Source organism: Opisthocomus hoazin, chromosome 6 (assembly GCF_030867145.1).
Source record: "Opisthocomus hoazin isolate bOpiHoa1 chromosome 6, bOpiHoa1.hap1, whole genome shotgun sequence".
NCBI lineage: Eukaryota > Metazoa > Chordata > Aves > Opisthocomiformes > Opisthocomidae > Opisthocomus > Opisthocomus hoazin.
The window spans coordinates 80,047,512-80,067,867 of NC_134419.1; the positions used below are offsets into that span (position 1 = coordinate 80,047,512).

General features: G+C 46.7%; 2 protein-coding genes across 44 annotated transcripts in view; one reads left to right on the forward strand and one right to left on the reverse strand.

The window, feature by feature from the left end:
• Positions 1–800: 800 nt before the first annotated feature.
• Positions 801–10,430, reverse strand: BNIP3 (BCL2 interacting protein 3). The gene is made up of 6 exons (XM_075423946.1): positions 10,323–10,430; positions 7,562–7,745; positions 6,344–6,428; positions 3,599–3,705; positions 3,342–3,491; positions 801–1,758 (listed from the first exon to the last, which is right to left on the reverse strand). Exons 1-6 carry the CDS (start codon positions 10,357–10,359, stop codon positions 1,707–1,709), a joined length of 615 nt encoding a protein of 204 aa, XP_075280061.1. The 5' UTR covers positions 10,360–10,430; the 3' UTR covers positions 801–1,706.
• A 1,874-nt stretch (positions 10,431–12,304) lies between these two features.
• The window catches only part of JAKMIP3 (Janus kinase and microtubule interacting protein 3), a 97,320-nt gene continuing 89,268 nt past the window's right edge, over positions 12,305–20,356 (forward strand). For 41 of the 43 annotated variants that reach the window (XM_075423947.1, XM_075423965.1, XM_075423969.1 and 38 more), the window contains exon 1: positions 19,337–19,645. The gene's annotated coding sequence lies outside the window, so the exon portion shown is untranslated. Of the gene's footprint in view, positions 12,326–19,336; positions 19,646–19,869; positions 19,976–20,356 lie in introns of those variants that run through there. The other 2 variants (XM_075423949.1, XM_075423953.1) reach the window with 2 other exon arrangements.

A 20,356-nucleotide genomic window follows, 5' to 3' on the forward strand; every position in this document is an offset into this window, starting at 1 on the left:
GATTTAAATTTGGATGCAGTGGTGTGAAAAAAAAAAAAGTCCTGCTTTTTCGACGGAGGAGGAAGCAGCTGCTCTAGCCAGCACGCTGATGCCACGGCCTTTACTGCTGTTTTGGTGGAACACTGAGGTTTAACTCTGCCTGTGGTCAGACGATGGCCTCAAGGTGCACCAGGGGAGGTTTAGACTGGATATTAGGAAAAATTTCTTTACTGGAAGAGTGGTCAGGCCTTGGACCAGGCTGCCCAGGACAGTGGGGGAGTCACCATCCCTGGAGGGGTTCAAAAACCGTGTGGATGTGGCACTTTGGGACATGGTTTAGCAGGCGTGGGGGTGTTGGGGTGATGGTTGGACTCAATGATCTTCGAGGCCTTTTCCAACCTTTAATGATTCTGTGCTTAAAAAAACCGTGTCCAAGGTCACATATGGAAAATACTATTCAGAAATTAAAATAATCCTGTAAAGGAGCCCGCCAACCACTGCTCCAGGGTCCATTCCAAGCACAGGAGAGAGGCAGTACTGCTCAAGCAGGACAAAAAGAAAGTAGAAAGCAGATTTATTTTTAAATTCTGATGCGAAGAGTGCAAAGTAGAAGATGCACTTGCAAGTTCAGGGAGTTTCTGTTCCCTCCGTGACTCCTGCCGACAGCCTGGCTCTTGCAGGTTTGGTAAGGACTGCAGTTGTTCTCCAGAGCAACTCTCAGTTACACAAGTGAACAGTGTGCAACTCTTTGTCTTTAAACAAAGAGCTTTGTCAGCCACTTTCCACAATTATTAGAGAAAAAGGCATGAGAAAACTCTGAATCCACAAGGAACCTTTTTATTTAAGTATATAAAACATGGTATTTTGGCAAACATTCATTTTTTTCTCATTAAATAAGGTAAAATCACTGAATGCAAAGGCATTCCATTAGTAAAAACAAATAAGCAAGCAATCCTTTTTTAAATCTATACAAGGATGAGGCAAATATAAGATGCGAATTTTTTATTTTACAGATAAAAAGACTGAGAAGCAACAGTCTGCAAGGAGATACAACAGAAGGAACTTCTAATAATGGGGGAGCTGAGTAAGTGGCTTTGCAGAAAAAGCTATTTAGTAGGCACTAAAGTCCCAATTCTAATTCAGGCTGTTGTGCATCACACTCTTAACTAGTAAAAAGTGATGGAAGTCTTACTCGTATGCTGAATCTGCCTCTCAGTGTTTCACATCTCACACAAAAGCGGAAGAGAGCTAAGCAAAATCTAAGGAAGCAACTGCCTGGAGCGAGGCAAGAGCTGCTCTGAATTCCTGCGCAGGACACACGAGGCCAGCGCCGCTGCGGGCTACTCCCTCATTGCTGTGAGCGCCGCAGCAGTGAGGAATATTCCCATCGACGAGCACAAAGCAGCAGCAGTGCCAATGAACACCCAGCTGAACCACAACTGCTCTACGAAAGCTAGGACTGCTTTTAAACATCAAGTTCTTTTAATTTTCCACGACGCTTCACTGCAAAGCCACACAGCAGACGCTAACGCGGCCGACGCGTGCTCGACGAACTGCCCCAGAAGCCTGCGTGCGATGCGTTAGCTTTAGTGTCTCTCCCCGCTCCCGCCACGCTAGGAACAGAACACTGACAGGGCAAGGACACACTGATCACCCGGCCCCCGCGTTCACCTCCCGCACTCCCGGCTGAGCGTGCTCCTTGCTCCGAAACTCCACGTCAGGTGCCTTCAAAACGCGCTGCTGGAAGCCGTGGTCGTAAGGCGTCTCCCAATGTAAATCCTGAGGAGCAAGAAGACACCGTCAGCGAGTGCTGCGTTGCGTTTCAAAAAGCACGTGCAGCACGTCAGGAACACTTTTTTCTTCCTCATCAGCTTACTCGTTATGCAATTTCCAGCAGGAGCAGCAGTGCCAGCCACAATTAAGCAGGGAAATCGAGCAGCTGCTGTGAAACCCGGTGTTCAGCAGCCTCTGTGCGTGCCCTCGCCTGACCACGCTCCCCGAGACCCAGTACCTCGGTGTCGCTGTGCAGCTTCAGGAACGCCAGACACAAGCGCAGGGTTAACCAGAACACGCTGCTTCAGCAGCTCTCCAAGTCAGACGTTTCGCCACCCTTTTCTTTTGGTATCTTAAGTTTTTCTATTTGCTAACTACACCTGAAATCTGTAAAGCTCTCATTTCACTATCCTCCTCATGTGCTTCTTACTGTTTCTCCAGTCACTACTTCCCAGCTTGGTATGCTTTTACAGATGCCCTACGTCGGGTCTCCTATTCACTTACTTCTTTCAGCTTAAAGAAATTACCATTTTGAAGTGTAATTCTTTCACCAATCTTTCATCACACACTTTCTGAAGATGGGATTGTTGCTCTTCACGGAACTGGAATGATGCAAATTTGCAGCAGTGGTGGACGTGGCCAGGAAGAAAGTAAGTACTTACACCACCAAACTTCTCTTTATTTTGAAAGGAGAATTCCATTATGCTTTTATTCTGTCTTGTGCAGTTACTCCTTTTAATTTTGGAAGGAGTTCAATTAGTTTCATGTTGATTTTACAGTATTAGGTGGCCGAGATCTGGATTTTGTACAGAAAGACAACCTGTGCCTTCACCCACCCGAAACTGCGCGTGCCACAGGGAGACAGAGGCTGGGGCTGTCCCTCCCGCCAGCCCCCGCGGCTGCAGAGCCCTCCGCTCCCCTTCCATCTCTTGCACCCCTGGCTCTCAGCTTCCATAGCCTTGCTGTCAGGTTCAGGATTTACACAGGGGAGTGAGCAGAGAGGCAAACTCTGATCCTGATTAAAAGGCATTCAATCTCTTCCCTTGAGTCTGTCCTGTAGCTGTTTTTAAAGAAGGAGCATCTAACCCCTAATCACCTACAGAAAACCGATTCCTGTTTTGTTTGGTGCCCTCCGTCTCTCCCAGGTGTAAGCAGAATTTTAAAATGTATTCAATAGTAACTCCCTCCTTTGCAATTAGTGGTGAGATTAAAGGTCACTTCTCCAATGGAACCAAGTATTGCGGAGGCATAACAGTAGTTCATACATATAACTCCTGATTTCCACTGGCCCTTCATTATTTTGGAAAAATCTCAACTAGTGAGAAAAGCAGAAAACTTCATACATTCAGCAAATGTATAATAGAAAAGATAGAAAGCACTTCCTGAACAACTATCTGTCCCCCTTTTATGGAGAAAAGGGGGACAGGGGGGTTGGACTAGATGACCCACAGAGGTCCCTTCCAACCCCTACCATTCTGTGGTTCTGTGATTCTGTATTACTCATCTTTTAGACAAAGAGGGAATTGGGAGTCAGAAATAGGCCTCAGAAAACACGTAAAAAGTCTACCTTTTTGTTTTTTTAAACTTACCCTAGTCCAATGGCAAGCAAATGAGAAAGAAGCAGAGATGGAAGAAAAACCTTCAAAAATTCTGCTGAGAATATTCCCCCTTTCTTCATTACACTGGTATTTCTCATGCTGAGAGTAGCCGTGCGCCTGGGGTGTTTAAAAAGGAACTCCCTGGTTTTGAGGAAGAAAACACAGTCACAGCGTGAACAGACGCGTTTGCAGACTTGTGGCAGTTACAGCTGCACCCGAGCTCACCCAGCAACGCTGACAGCACTCACTTTGGCGGGATGTTCTCCGGCCTGCTGGACCAATCCCATATCCAATCTGCGTTCTTCTTCAGGAGCCTTTCCACTTCTTTCCTCCTTTCCAGAAAATCTTCTTCAGACTGAAACAAAGAGCCATCATCAAACAGTACTGGGGACTGCAGCAGGTAGGAAGCTAGCACTGCCAAACAAAGCTCCTGTTCTGCACCTCAGACCGTATGCTAGATGCCCTCTGAAGCTCACTGCTCCCATCTCTTCCCGCTGTGGACTCCCCGATCGCTTCTACTGGAGTATTTAGTTCCTAGATGAAGACAGGGGCAGGAGGGACACCAGTCTTCAGAGCAGGACGTGAATGGAAAAGACCACATCCCATATCCACTTAAGTAAAGACTACCCTGGAAATGCAATGCCAGAGCCCTGCCTTTAATCCTTACGTAGAGGATCTGAAAACATCTCCAGTTCCAACACCTGACTGACATTTGGCAGCAGACGCTGCACGGCTGTCCCACTTCTCTGCAGATCCCCGATCAGTGAAACCAGTTCTGGTCTCGCCGAGCTACCTGGCTTTTGGGCCAGCAGGGGAATGGAGCTGCACTCAGCCCAGGTCTATCTGCCCACATCTGTGCAGAAAAACACCCCAAACACAGAGTGGCTTTGTTTTCCAGTGAATTACAGCATAAATGCTGAGTAAGAATCTTGTTTCTTGCTTAATACATGTGCATTAAATGGAGCCAAGCTCTTGTGACAAAAATAGCATCTGATCATGGCATTAAAATAGCTATACATGCACACATAGGCACTTTGGAATGGAAATAAAATTGTCCAGGCAATTTTAATTCTGATGGTTTTCTAACTTTTGATTATTTGCTATCAATGTCTAAATAATGATCTTTAAACATACGAAGGGTTTTCTGGAAATATAAAATAATTCGTTTCCAGTAATGCATTTAGCTAACCAAAAGATGGCAATTTGTTCAGCCAGATTCCTGCAGGAGTTGTAGAGACGGTGGGGAGAGTTTCATGTAAAGAGGCAAGGGGACCAAGCACATCCCATGTAATTCTGAGAACCGATTAAATGTGTGTTTTATTGACACAGCTGTACAACTTAGACACTGTCTGAAGCTGAAACCCCGCACGGTTAAACACCGTGCGAGCAGCGAACACACAGACTTTGTTCCTAACACTGCCTCGAGGAAGACAACCCAGGAAGTAACACAGCCAGCCAAGGAAACCAGGGAGCCCCTGAGGCAACACCACGCAGCGTGCACTCAGCTGCAGACCCCCAACAGCAGTTACGGAAAATGGGAGGTGATGGAAGAAGTCACTTTTTTTTTTTTTTTTTTAAAGTAAAATTCAATGGTCCTGAGTTTTTACTAGGTTAAAGAAATCACACTGTGCACTGCAGCATGAGTAACTTGGTACTGGTAACTTCTGCCAGTTCATCATGCATTGCTATTTCTTTTCATGCAGAGGCTCCAAGTGAAATATAATCTTGATATCTCATTGCTAACTGCCAACACTGTAAAAATCAGTCACAGACACCAAATATATTTCAATTTAATGAGAAAATAGTATCTTTCTATACTTTAACAGTGCAGGGAGAGTGATTTACCCAAGATAACACAGCAAGTCTTTGGAAGAGCCGAGATATTTACTTAAATACTTCTAATACTTCACTCCTCAAAATGTTTTATAAGTAATTTTTTTTATATTAAAGCTAGTATCTGATTACAATGAAGAGTTAAGATTTTAGCCTGTCATCATGCAATAAACTATATATTGATAAAACATGGTTAATATACAGTATCCTTTTTCTCCACTCTTTTCTCAGATTATTTACTCATTTTCTTTGCAAGTATGTAAACAAATGTACAAAATGAAATTCAGAATAACAGTGAGTTGTTCAAAGCAGTATGTAAAAATGTTAAGTACCAGCTGTTAAAATGAACCGGAATCATCAAGTTACGGCAGTGCTTTCAGAATGAATGTTACTGGCTGTGACATCTAGGTGACTCTAGAAATTCTTGCTGCCGTCAAACTCACTTTTTAAATTCATAACGCACCAGTGGCAGTGTATTTAAATAAAATTTCTTTGTGCTGGATGCACGAAGTGTGCCAAGGCGACAGTCAAAGGGGGAAGAGGAAATCTCTGCACGGGAAGCTGCCCACAGAACATCAGCGTTCACCTACACAGCCGTGCACACACCCACCCCACCGCTGCCTGTCCCACGCATCCGAACGGAAAACCCGATCGTCCCACAATCTGTTCGGCTCGTGTCACAGTCGGCCCATCGAGTAGGGAGGAGTCACGCCCGCTTCGCCAACAGAAGCGACCATGACAGAGAACACGTCTCAGGGTCACCAGAAGCTGGAGGCTTAGCAAGGCGCCGACTCCAGCTCCCGTGAATTCTACACTAGTGGGCATCTTCCGGATTATCTTTTTCCCTAAAAGCTACTTGTAGGATCTGAAGCTTGGCTTTTTCTACTTGTGGCTGGAAAGAGGCATTTGAGAACCCGGCCATTTTAGAAGACAACAGAGAAGGGCACCTAAATCCTGAAAAATCTCAGGATACAGATAAAAAAAATAAAGTCCATGCAGGTCAGATACAAATACACAAAGCCTGATCCTGCACAGATTATTCTAAGTTACTAAGTTATTTAAGTCTCTACACTCACGGCTTCATCTCGTATTTCCTGATGCTGGTTTTCAGCCAGCGAGAGTAAGAAATCCTTTCTCCCAAAGCAAGGTGAGATTTTTACCTGAAAGCTGTTCTTTTCTCCACTGCTGTGACTCTCTATTTCCAAAGCTCTGTGACTGTCCTGAGGCGTCTGGGAACGAGGTGGGCTTGATGCAAACAGAAGCACAAGTAAGAAAGAACTCAGTACATTTTTTTATGACATTGTTTATGGTATGCACTAGAAGCTAGTCAATTAATCTTACACGCACTGTTCTCGTGAAGAGCTATAGTGCCCCGACCATAATTTAAGAGATTAATCTGTCCATGGGTGACATAATCCAGCCATCACATTCAATTAGTCTTTGATTTTCTACCAAGCTGCCAAGAAGCTGGCTGCACAGGGCTGTTCTTCAGCAGTGCAGAGATAGGCCTGTGAGGCTGTACGATTTGGCCCATGCTGCTTACTAAATAACAATGGGCAGCAAATGACGAATAAAAATGGGGTCTGGTTTGAGTTCAAACTAGCCAGGTAAGACTAGGAAGTTCTGCATCCTACTGTCTGTTCCGAGTCCTGTAGTTCCTTTTTTTTTTTTAAATAAAGTTTAGGCTGCAGACTTCACAGCTCATCAAAATCAAATAAATCAATTAATAACACTGATTATTTGCATCAGGTGCAAGTTGTTCTCCTACAAATCTGTTACATTTTGTAAACTAGATACAGGACAATCCTTTAGCAGTTACCTGAGAATTGTTAACTGATGTACCTCATTACAAAACACAAGGTGCTTTTCTCTGGCATTCCTGTCCCAGGCAGCAGCGTCAGCAGCACTACATACTCTTCAGCACGGCACTGACACCGCTCGCACCAGGACTGATCCTTTGGAGGGACAGCCACACATGGCTCCACAGTGCTTCATCTACGGGAACAAGGCTGCTGCCTCTACACAAGCAGCACACCCGTGGGCAGCTCAGCTGCTGCTCGACTTCTTTATCAGGCTACACCAAAACCCCGAGATGGCATCTTCGTGAGAGCTGAGCAGTCTTCCAGAGTCCCCTCCCTCGCAACTTCTTTCTGATTTCAGGACAGACTTCTGCCCCTGCATCGCTCTAGTATTTAAATACCAATCTTTGAAATAGGGAATTTTCCCATCTCTCCCTCTCTGCTTGTGTGTATCTGTACATGCACGTCCACACGCACATATATGTAAGCATTTCTGTATTTGTCTTTGCCTCTTGTGCATAAAAACAGCTTTATGCAACAGTGACCTTTACTTTGCTGACAGTAAAGTGCTTTGTTTACCTGTCACAATGCGAACTTTCTCTTGAACTGCTTCTTCCAGATTCATGTTGAGCATCAAGGAGTATTTTCTCCATGTCACCATTGTGAATGGAAATAGAGGCAGGTACTTGCTCCTGGCTCGTCGGAGTGACAGTGTTCCCACTGCTGTTTCCATTACTGCTGAAGTGGAGCTCTACCCAGGAACCTGCTCGGCGTAATCGAAAACAGAACCAGAATAAACCAAGTGGGTTTGCGTAAAAGGCATGTAAAATATGAGACTGTTGATCCTCCCCAGCGTGACATTACAGTATGCCACGCAGAAGCACCGACATCCCAGCTAGTAAACACGATGCAGTGCCAAAACGCGGAGGAGCTTTTGTTAGCGAGCTGGGGAGCCTCACAGAGCAGAAAAGGAGCTGGTCAGCACATCGTGTCTCTCTCTGCAGCTGCAGATCTTTTATTTCAGGACGTGTTTAGTTTTTGTTGTTTAACATCGGTGGTAGCCAAATAACCTCAAGGACTTTCTCTGCCAAAGTTTATTTATTCATTTATTGAAAATATTTCAAGGTCAAGAATCCAGTAACTGTGTTTTGTTCAGCTTTTTTTCAGTAAGCATTTTTAGGTGTTCCTGTTAAGCAACAGAGGATATGTGGCAACAACTAGATCATGTGTTTGCTGCTTGCAGTATATTTAACACAGACAGTCACATGTTGCTTTGTTTTTCTAAGAGTGCACTGAACAACAACTCTCTTCTGGGCGAGCAGTAACCAACGCACAAAAGGACCTGCATCTGTTGTCTCATTTATAAATCAGCTCAAGGGACAGGTAATATTTAAATTAGACAAGCATCAGTGGAACTGACCTATGTAACATAAGTGTAAACAACAGGAGAAGCAGACAGCCGTATTGTGCCTTTCCTAGAAGGGTCTGAAGGAAATGTAAGCACAGGAGAAAAGGGCAGGTGAAACTCCCTAAGTTCTGGTGGGCGCAGCAGAAAGGGTCTCTCGGGCATAAGGGAAGGGAGACGCAGACAGCAGCGTCTGGACCGTTCCTGTGGGGAGAGAGGGGCTGGGGCAGAGCTCAGGAACTGAGCCACAGTCAAGAGGGCAGCAGAAGGAATAAAGCAGCGGTTTTAAAGATATGCAGAAGGGGAGAAGTCAACGCAGAGATCTAGTGTGAAATCTAAACATCAAATAAAGAAAGATATTCCAGTTGTGGAGAGACTGAAGGTTCATAAAGGCAATGAAAACAGCAAAAAGCCAAACTGCTTAATCTGCATTAATAACATTAATATTGCTCCTCTAAAAAAAAACCCCAGATGACCACAAAATCTTTTGAATGGGAAACACACTGGGTTACTGAGTTCTGAAGGAGCATTCTTCTGGACAGCCTCTTTTACTTCACAGCTGGTCTGTCACTTGCGTCTGTTTGCGGGTTCCCCCCCGCCCCTGTATGACCGTACGTGGTCTGTGCCTGGGTACGTGCTTATACCCAGACAAACCTTCCCTACTCCTTCCCCCAGATTCATGGAAGCCCAAGTTGTTACCAAAGAATGATTACAACCACTGAAGTTTAAATTAAGACAGCATCCAGCAGGAGCTCCAGCTACCCTGGGAGTATCAACTGGCTCCTGGTCTCCCTGTCCTCGCTCCCACCGCCCTCTGCTCCTCTGCTTACAAACGCAGAACACCTTCACGCTGTGTGGGCTGCACTACAACCGCCTGCATACACGGTCACAAGCTGTGTCCTTCTCTGCAGGTGCGCACTGTGCGAGGCACACGTACTGCTGGAGGCACGCTCACCTTTCAGCAGCCGTCAGCACCACGGCACAGAGCTGCTCCACGCAGCCCACCAACGCTACCTACGGCCACCTCACGGGCCACAGCACAGCCAGTGCCCCCCAGAACACGGAGACGACACGGCTGTAACCGAGGGATGCCAGCGCATGTGTTCTACACAGCTCCTTTCTTTTTGGGCACTCTTGAGAGTAAGGCTGTGCTAGTGCACTAGGAACGTGCTGTCACATCACCGTTTAAAGATAAAAGAGCCTGCATTTTTATGAAGCTGCAAATATAAATAGACAAGAGCACGTGTAATGTGGCAACGCAAACGGAACAGACCGAGCTGTGGGGAAGGGTTTTGAAGAGAATGATCTGCTGGGACGTTCCAGCCCAGGATACCCGCCGAGGGAGTACAGATTAGTGTCAAAAAAGGTGCTCGGTCAGCTCTGGAAATCGTAATTTCTTAAAATACAGCTTCAAAACTGGAAACAGAAAGGCAAGGTTCCACCGAGAGATGAGCGGGTCTCTTTAAGCGGCTAAACCCACGCAATTTAACGTCCAGCCGCCCTCCGCTCTCCCGCTCGCAGGGTAACCCCGCTCCCGGGCTCCGCACGCACACGGCACACGCAGCCGGCCCCGGCCCCTCCGCAGCGGCGCGGCCCGGCCCGGCCCAGCCGCCTGCTCCCGACCTGCGCTCACCACCCGCACAGCCCTGCCGAGGGCCCGCGCACCCCGCCCGCGCCCCGCAGCCTGGCTGCCCGGCCGGGGCTCCGCGAGCAGGAACGGCGGAGAAGCCCCCCCGGAGGCGACCGCGGCGCCGGGCCCCGCCGAGGCCCCGCCGGCCCGCCCGCCGCTCAGCGCCCGGGGCCGCGCCGTGAGGTGAAACCCGACCAGGCAGGCCCGGCCCGAGCGCCCGCCCGCCTCAGCGCCGGCCGGCGGGCACCGCCACCGCCCGCGGAGCCGCCGGCCTGGCCCAGCCCGGCCCGGCCCCCGGCCCTTACCCTGCAAGTTCTCCTCCGGCGGGCCGAGCCGCGACATGGCGGAGCGTCACCACGGGCACCGTGCTGCGACCGCGCGGGACGCGCACTGACGGCGCCCGGGGCCGCGCCTGCGGGACCACCCGCCGTGACGTCAGCGGGCGCCCCGCTCCCATTGGCCGCCGCCGCGGGGCGGGGCCGCGCGGTGCCTCGCGCTCCGTCACGTTCCCTCACCTTCCCTCAGGCCCCCTCAGGCCGCCATGACGGCGCCGGCGGCTCCCTCGCGTTCCCTCACATTCCCTCAGGCCGCCATGACGGCGCTGCCCGCTCCCTCGCGTTCTCTCGCGGTCCCTCACGCTCCTTCACGCCGCCGTCGCCATCCCTCCTCGTCCCTCACGGTCCCTCACGCTCCCTGACGCCTTCCGCTGGGGAAGGTTGGCTGTGGATCGGAGGATCCCCCAAGCCGCCAAGAGCAACGGGAGCGGCCGCGGGCGGGCCCCCGACGCCATCCCGGGGAGCCCGAGCTGAAGAACAGGGTAACTTCCTCGGGGAGTTCCTCATTTCCCGGCTCCGTGCCCACTCGGCGCTGTACACAGCCCATGGGGTGCACGCCCACCCCTGTCCTGCAGCATGCGTTCCCACTCGTGTTTGGTACCCACCTGCATTTGGTAACTAAATATGGTGCTTCTTAAACAAAGTTACACAGGGCAAACAGAAAACTGCACTTGGATTGCAAAGGAAACCATATCTGATTGCAAAAGCGCAAGTGCCAGCCTCTGAACCAGTCTCTGACAGCTCTCAAACTAACGGCACAGGGCCTTGAGATAGATAATCATTAATTCATTCTCTTTTATAATGTTGACCAAGGTTGTAATGCCATCCGAGCAGACAGCAGGGCCTCTGCAAATAGGAAACTGCTTAGTAAAGACGGCTGTTGCCATCTGAAAGCAGATACGGATTTACTGCTGGGAATTTATGAAGGCAAATACATAAAATTCTATTTTATTTAGCCAGAGGATGGGTAAAGTGTTGTTTACTGAGAGGATGCAGACATTTTCTCTAGGCTGAAATTGGTTTCATTTGTGCCCTTCTGCAGTAGGCAATCATGAAGCCCAAGTAAGAGACATCTTCTGGTACATTTTCGCTGAGTTACTGTAATAGCAAGGAGTGTTCAGCTACAACCTTTCCAGAAAGACAAAGTCAGGACTTTATTAGGATGGGCGTCATGCTCAGTACAGCCAGTGGATTATTGGACAAAGTGGAGCAACAGTTTGGCCAGTGAAGATGTTTTCAGGGTCAGTTCTCCAGCTTTCAGTCTGTTCTTAGCACACCATTTTTCCACGCCTCAGTCCTAGCCCCCCTGGCATAACAGAGAGCTTCAAGCAGCCCCGTACCTGTGCTTCTTCCTTATCACAACCGCGGGGCAGCTCTCCCAGCTAGTCCAGGAGCCAGGCGCTGTGCACACAGGTAGAGGGGCAGGGGCCTGTCCTGGCAGCCACACATCTGGGCACAGCTGGGGGCTGCTGTACTGCCAGGCTCCTGCCAGGCAAGCAGGCAGGCAGCAGCGGGAGGTGGGACATGGCATGCCTACAGCCCCTTCAGAGATCAGCTTTTCCAAGCATGCCAGTGCCTAAATTAATTTCTGTTATGCCTGACCGGAGGAAATCTGCTGAGAAATGTGTATTTCATTTGTGTGATTAAAAATCAGCTTTGTTCTGCTAAGGAACTTAGGGAAAAATTGTCCTTGGCAGAAAAAAAATACGATTTTTAATTGCTTACCTGTTCAAGAAGCCAGTCCCTCATGTTTATGCGTTTATTTATGATGTCCTCATGTGCTAGGCTGGACAGACGGGCGCAGGCCTGGCTCTGAAAGCTGGAGGCTGCCCTGGGTCTCATCCTGTAGCTCGCTGCTGCTCTCTGCTGCCCACCAATCCTCCCTGCGCGCCTCTGAAAGGGAAATCCAGGCAGCCTGAACACAGAAAGCAAGAGCAAGTTCGTCGTTCCAGGAACGTGCTCGTCTTCTCCGTGTGAGTACCACACCTGCGTGCCTCGGGGACTGTGGAAGTGTTTACGGAACAGAAAGCTCAGCGCTGTGTTGAGAGGAACACGGGCTGACTGGCTCAGGAGGGAGGAGGGGGTCACCAAAGCAGCTGCGATCCCGCTGACATAGCCACCTTTTTAGTCTTCTCCTACCAAAAAAAAAATCTGTGTGGCGAAGATTTACAGCCACGGGACATCCCCCAGTCACAGGCCCGAGGAGCGCTCTCCTCCGCTCTAGGAACCCACAGTAACTCCACAATGCTCATCGCAGGCGGAAATGTACTCAGACCATGTCTCCTGCTAGCACAAAAACCGTGACAACTGTTTTGTCTTCTGGTGCTGCACATGTCCGGTGTGAAGCAGTGTATTTGCCATGGGCTGTTGCCTGTTTCAGCAGCACAAATACGGCATGGTCTCTGAACTGGCTTCCTCTGTTACTGGTTTTCGGCAGCAACCGGTTCTTCTCTAGGAGGAATCTGGGAAAACGCAGAGCTCTCTCAGGGTCTCCTGCTGAAGTGGCTCCCCTGTTGTTCTCCTGGGAAGAAGAGAGGAGCTGACCCCACCTTCTCCCCATTGCAGGATGTGCTTTATAATTGGGCAACTGTATGGGAAGGTAAGAAAGGCACGGCATCATAGTTTCCAGCCCACTGTTTTTCTGGCACAGTGGAAGTACCTCGCTGGTGTCCAGTGTATTGAAATTGCCTGCAGGTCATTGGATTCCTCAGCTGCCCCAGCATGCTGGGTGAAGCAAGAGGGAACGCAGAGCAACGCTCTGCCTGCTAGCATTAGCAGAGAGATATTATTAAGGGATTTCCAGCAGTATTCTGGAGGGAGAATGTGCGGCCTGTGGGGCAACTCTTCTAAAGTAGAAACTTTGTTCATTCATTAGAAAACGATGTTTAACATTTCTGTGGATACTTGACAGTACTCGCTTGTCCTCGGTGTCGCAACGGGGCATCCTGGGCAGAGCAGCAGGACACACGGCTGGGTGCCCGCGCGCTGGGCAGGCTGGGGGCATGGCTGGGTGCCTGTGGGCACACCCGGGCGAGGCTGTCAGTCAAACTGGGTATGTTTCAAAGTAAAATCACTTTCTCCACCTCATAGGAGGGGAAATTGATTTTATTTTGAAACAAAATGAGTAGCATTGTTACAATGTTGCAAATTTATAACAACAGAACACCAGGGAAAGGGCACTGTGTTCAAACTCTGAATGCGCATTTGTGGTTTTACAGTATTTGTTACCTTAAACATCACAGGCAAGGGGTTTGGCTTAAAAAAAATTGAATTACATTAAGATAAAAAATGTCATAAATTGCAGGGAAAGGTATCATTTGGGTAGTAAACACTGAAGTTTTAAAATGGAATTTCCAGGAATTTTTTTTGTCAACACTTCTCTGACGTTGAAAAATAATGAATATTGCAAACCGTGGGTCAGAGTCTGCTCTGATCTGGTCATCTTAAATTAGTGGGGAAAAATTTACTGCTGTAGGTCTAATTACAGGTGTAGCAGGTATAATTACTCGGGTAGTTATAATAAATATGTACAAGTGCCTAAAATGTGATGTCTGTGCTCAAGAGCTGGCATAATCTCTTCAGAGACCCTGCCAGGGCCTTGGGTGCGCCGGGGGCCACCCAGCCCTGAGCAGCCCCCCCGGGACCCCTTCCCACCCGCCCTCTGCCCACAGCCCCGAAGTCTGGGCGAAGCCCGGTCCTGGGGCTTTGCTCATGCTGGGAGCAGTGCTGCAGGTGCTGTGCCTGCTCCCAACCCTGCTCCTGGATTATTTGGATCTTCTGACCTGGTTTATGGATGTGCCTTTGCCTGGTGATCGCTGGACTCTCGATGGGGAACCTTGCTTCCTGTCACCACCCAGCCCTGCTCGCCTGGGCAAGAGGCAAGAGAGACTGGTCATCCCGTCAAGTCAAGGGGGACACGAACAAGCCCAGAAACGCTTTAAACCTTGACAAAAAGAAGTGACAGCCCCTTTCTTCAGTGCTAGCCCTCAAAAAGGAAGATTAGAATAACAGGAAAGTCCTCGGAAGGTAGGCAGCCGAGGGTGCAGCCTGTTCTGTGTGGGTGTCAGCTGCCAGTGCTGCTGGCCAGGGCTCTGCCGTGTAGCCTTTGCAAACAGCTTTGCGCTTCTGCTGCCACCCAGCACTGGGATGTCCCCACATATGCACAACGCATAGCTGGTGCTCGCTTTCTCTTTGTCCTGTTTTCTGTTGATGGATCTTCCCTTCAGGAAATCGATTTCCCAGAAGCCTTTTCTGCTTTAAGTCAGGTATAAAACAGGGTCAGGTTAATCTTCTTCTATACTAGTAGATAACACAATACAGCTGTGACAGCTTACCTCTGAGATCTTTCATTAGTAATTGGATTAATCCATTTATTTTCACATAAATCTTTATGGTAAAAGATTTTTGGTTATTGCCGGAAAAGCACTCTGCTGTGATCACACAAAATTGTAAATTGTATTGGATGAAAACTTTAAAAGCTTATCGATTTCTTAAGCTGCAAACCTCTTTCAGGTTGGAACCTGCTTTAATTTGGTTTACTTGCATGGCAACACAACAATCATGTATTGATTAGTTCCTTTTAAATCAGAGACAGTGACCCACCTCCTCCGTTGACTACAGAAGGCAATACTTTAGATAGCTACAAAGTCACGCTTGCTGGTCAGGTAACTTCATCTTTGTGTTCAGTTTTAAGCATGTGTTTTCATACTGATGTGGCAGCTTTTAACATTTATGAGAGACAATTACTTTGGGCATTACACAAAAACTGTTGGCAATCCCAAAGCGATTATAATCTTAAATTAGTTTAAAAATCAGTAATAATTTATTTCTTTGATTTCTTATTTATATAAATCAAAGTAATCTGTAGCAACTTTATAATGTATATATTATATATATTATATATGATAACAGTGTAAGATATGGTGTGACAAGAGGGTAGTCTCAGGACTGATTTAGGACAATGTGCCTACATCACTTCAGATGGTGACATCACTCTGCACAACACAGGAGATGAAGCTCACAGCTTTCGTCCTCTCCAGTGGCATGGTACCACTGTCTTGCTCACCTGTGCAAAATACTGCTCCTCAAAAGCTGCTGAAATCTGCGTACTGCCTGGTTTCATCTGCTTTTTTTGACTGCTAGGAATGGCTTAGTTATTAACCTTCCTGGCTGCCTCTGGAAATCAAACCAGTATGTATGTTTTTGTGCTACGCATTTCTTGGAAGGGTGTTCATCATTAACTACCGAAATGTTCTCAGATACTCGTTACTGAGCTGTTCATGCCTATCCAAGCTGCTGACATGAGGAGGTCTAACAGATACACATAGTGCATTGGTTTGACTTCCTTATAGCTGAGATTTTAAAACCGAAACAATCTTGGCACAGTGAATTTAATGATCTGATTTAATATATAGTCTAAAGAAGGAAAGGAATTAGGGGTTAGGTCTATACATGATAATCATATCAATTTAAGCAAATGTATTTCCAAAGTAATTTAAATAGGGTGAGTCTTGCATAGACAATCTTAAATTGGCTTGTACTAGCTTAGAAGTGGATAAGGTTGACCAGACTGTTGGGCACAAGCTGTTGGGTGCTGCTGGGGAGCCTGAGCCCGCTGGCACCGCAGGCTTGGAGCCCTCTGAGCTGCCTCAGGGAGGGCATGACCTGAGCCAGAGCCTGCCTCCGCACCTCAGCCCTGCACCCCGCCACCCCCAAAGCCCCCAACAAAACGGCAGCCACAAATGTCGCCAGTCCTGAAAGCTGCTGGTGAGGACCCTGATTTTGTGCATCTCTTCTGGCAGCCCTAGAGTCGGCTGAGCTCATGGGGGGAGACTGTGAACGGGACATATGTCCTATAAGTAATGAAGGAAGCAGAGAGGAGTAAAATAATGTCTCCCCAGTCCATCAGGATTCGGGAGATACTAAATGAACACAGAAGTTTCCTTTTGTATAATCTTTGATGTTAGGTTTTAACAGGTATTTGCGCTGCAGGGGTAGAAGATGGAGGAAATGAGATCCTCTTAGAGGTGAAAAAAACAAGACTTGGGTGCAAAAGACCCGAGTCTTCTATTTGGACAATCTTGTTACTTTTTTGCAAGATTTGATTTCTTCAAGTTTAATTTATGAGCGTGCATAACAGTTTCTTGCATATGCTTGTCTCTTTTCTATGTGTTATTTCTTTCTTGCAGCAATTTCTGATGGCCCAGTGACAAAAATCTGATCATTAGCATTCATTCCTTACAGAATCATCAGTTGGCTTTGCAGTCTGGACAGGTGCAGAAAACAGGACTCATTAACTGTAGGTAGGACTTAATTTATTTCAGATATTCAAATGGATACTTTACCATTAAGACTCAGAAATGTCATTCACTTCTAAAAGATGCTCATAAAACCAGATTTGACATTAGAAATGCAGGCTGAAGCTTACCTGAAAGGCAAGTAAAGAAGGGCTCTCTCAGGACATCTTTTATCTGGCTGTAGCTCCGAGGTGTCGTTATTCTGCTCCAGAGGATGAGGTGCACAGCAATCTCCTGCAGAACAGGATCTGGAGGGAACCTGGCCGCCTATTGCTCCTGCTTTCTGTATATTCCTCAGCAGAGCAGCGTCCCTGGTTATCAAAGCATTGCTTAATACCCTTTACCTCAAGATCTCATTGCAGTATTTTCTTGACTGAAAAGGTTTCATATTGTTCCATTTGGAGAGAAAAAAAAAAAAGAAAAGCTACTTCTGGCATAGTTACTGCAATCCCAGGGCTTTGCTGTGTGTTTCGTACAGTGTCTTTCACATTTATCTCCAGCAATTACTGAGTAAGAGGCTGAGGAAAAGATTTATGCCCAGTTTTTGTAGATGGCTGCACAGAATGCTGTGTGTAAAATCACCTGGCTGACCTGCTGATCTATATTACAGATAAGCAGTAAACTGTGTGCTGAGATAGCGGAAACAGAATGTTTAAAACAAAAAACAGACTTCTGTTGGTTTGCTTTTCAGCCTTTAAGATAGAAGAAATTCTGACCGCTTCTAGTGGCAATCAGAAAAGTGGAGCACAAAATTTTTTCCAGCTCTTGTTTACTTGCTAACTTCAGGTTTTTAAAGATCATGAACGTTTTTGTTCTGTGTGATAAAGCACTGTGCAGTGGAGTGCTTTGGACAAGCCTGTGGTGGATACAGCTCAGTAAATGGAAATTGCCAGAAGAATGCGTTTGCCCTAGCACTTGCCAGCTGAAAAACAAAACCCGATTCTTTGAGTGATGTAAACTAGTGATGGCCTCTTGCTTTATATCACTTGCAACACTGTGCTCAATGTTGTTTTACTTAGACACTCCCACAAAATGTTGCAATTCAACTCTAAAAATAGAAAACAGTTTTATTTATCCAGCGTTTCAAAAGCTATTGTTTGCACAGCTCTCGTCAGAGCCACAGCCAATCCTTGCATCTCGTGGGAGATGGCTCCTCGGTTAAACTGTGTGATTTGGTGCTCTGCTCTTTGTGGAGTGGGCTGAGCTGTAGTGAGGTGATCTAATTTTAAGAAGTGTTTGTGTGATAAAGGAGCAAGGAAAAGTGCTGAGTTTTTGTCAAAGCTGAAGACAGAGATTGCTGGAGTTGGTAGTGTGCCTTTGCCTGTGTTTGACACTAAATTCAGTGGCTCTGTGTTTGTAGCTTGAGGCACTGATCCTGCAATGTCTCCTGCATACTGGTGTAGTATTCCCATGGAGACTGACTGACTTCAGTGGGATGCCAACGAGGCAGAAAGTTTCAGATAAGCAGCCAGGGCTGGGGCTTAGGAAAAACCACCCCTGTAAACAAGGAGTCTGTGTCTGTGAGTAATATTACTATTTCACATCATGCAGCACAGTATGGATGGATAGAAAAAAGTAAAATTTTGAGTCTATGACTTTCATAGCAAAAACCAAATAGATTCTGTTCTTGCAGCTTCCTATCACTAAAAATGTTGTCATAATTTTGTCTTTCTAGGAATTTCTGTGAACCAAATAGAACTTTTGTTCTAATCGTTTTCTCCAAGCGCCACTACATGTACCTTTGTCAAAGGGTAATTAAATTGCAGAGCAGGAGGAGAGGGCGTGAGAAGCACCACAGTGGTTAACCACAAAAAAAAGAACAAGTTTCTAGGAATCTAGTTAGAAGTCGCACACGTTGCTTGGCTTTGCATTCAGGTGCTGCACAGAGTCGGGGGCTTTGGACTCAAGGAAAACCACGTTTTTAAATGGAAAGTTCCAGATGTTTAGGCATTCTTTAAGGGGAAAAATTCCCACACTCTCATTTCTAAAAACCAAGAATGTTCTTCAGGGTAGGATTCTGCTTTCCAGTCCTGTGCTCATGTCTCTCTGTCATGCCCGTCAGCAGTTCACTGACATTCAGTGGGAATGGTTCCCAGCAGGAAGACACAAAATACATATAAATAGGCCCCATATCCTCCTTACCACTAGATAATTTTGCAGTGCGGGGCTGTTATCTGGTAACCAAATACATTTATTTTATCTGTATTTGTTATTCAGTTCTGATGTAAAGGGGAAGTTTCAGTGTGATGACAATGAATATTGACAATGAGTAATTTTTCAGTGATGAAAAGTAGTGAGAGACAGCAAGCTGGGGGTTAAAGATCATACATTACCAGGGTTTGTAAAGATACTTGCCTTTTTTCCACCATATTACCATTTCCACATAATTTCAGAGTAGGGGGTTATTCAGTAATCACATTCCCATAAGAACTAAGCTCCAATGCCTGGCCCTGCACTTACACACATAAGGATTTCCATATAACTTTGTTCCATCTCCTTTGCTAGGAGCATGTGCAAGGGCTGCTAGCTATTTTTAAATCTGAATATCCTTCAAATCTTCTCTGCCTTTTTCAGTAATTTAGCCCCTGCTTCAGGAGGAGTTCAGTTCAGATTCAGTCTGTGCTGGATGCAAATCTTTGGCTTAATAATTAAGCTGAAAATGCAAGTCTTTCTAGCAGCATCCAGGTACAAGGGGACCTCAGCCTGCGTTGGAGGTGAGCTGGTTTTATACCAGCATGCTTGACTTAGATTTCTAAAAGGGAGGGCTTTCAGTTTTCAGGGAGCTCGTGTGATGACGTGCCTGCACTCAGCTGCAAGCTGCAGTGACACTGCAATGGCTGAGGGGCGGCTGCTGGATCTTCGCAATGAGCTCATTCTCCCCGGAGGGAGCAGGATTTACAGTGCATCACCCAGCAACTGCAGCCTTCTTGTGAAATTCGTCTTTAGCTTCTCCTCAGTTAGGCTGGTCTGATTCTTCACTTTGGGGGTGTGCACATGGTGAGCAGATTTTACTGTATGGTTGATTTTTTTTTTTTTTTTTTTTTCTTTTTCTTCTCTGTCCTCTAAATGCTTCCCCGGACTGACTGATGAATCATTTCTCATCTGATTCCAATATTCAGAGGATAGAGATGGAAAATATAATCTTATGCAGCAGGGATGGATTATTTTTTTTAGCCTTTTGCAGCGTGAATTGTAAAAATCCTTCTAAATCTGTCTGCTAGGAACAGCCTACAGGTTCTAAAATGAAGCGCACTGCATACAAGGAATGGTACTATCCTCAGGTAAAGCAGACAAGCAGTGTGCATCATGACGGAGCATGCCTGTGAGGTTAGTTCCTATATGTGTTTATGCATATATAAATATGTACATAATGTGTGCTATACATAGATCTATGTTACATATGAATCATCCGCTCCCTAAAGGCGTTGTATAATCCATTTTCAAATGTCCTGTTTTGCATTCCATGATTGGGAATTTCCTCCCCCCCCCCTTAATACCTAGTTTCTCTTTGATGTGGTTAATAAACATAGCTCTGGTTTGCACCAGCTTTGCTGTAGAATGCCAGCAAGCCATCGACGATAATGTCTCTGCCTTTCATTGGTTAAGGGGGCTGCACCTTCCTGCTCCATTTATTCATCAGGATCTTCATAGAGTCTCCCTGATATACGATTGAGTTGACATGTCAAGGCCTGTAATTGTTGATAGATG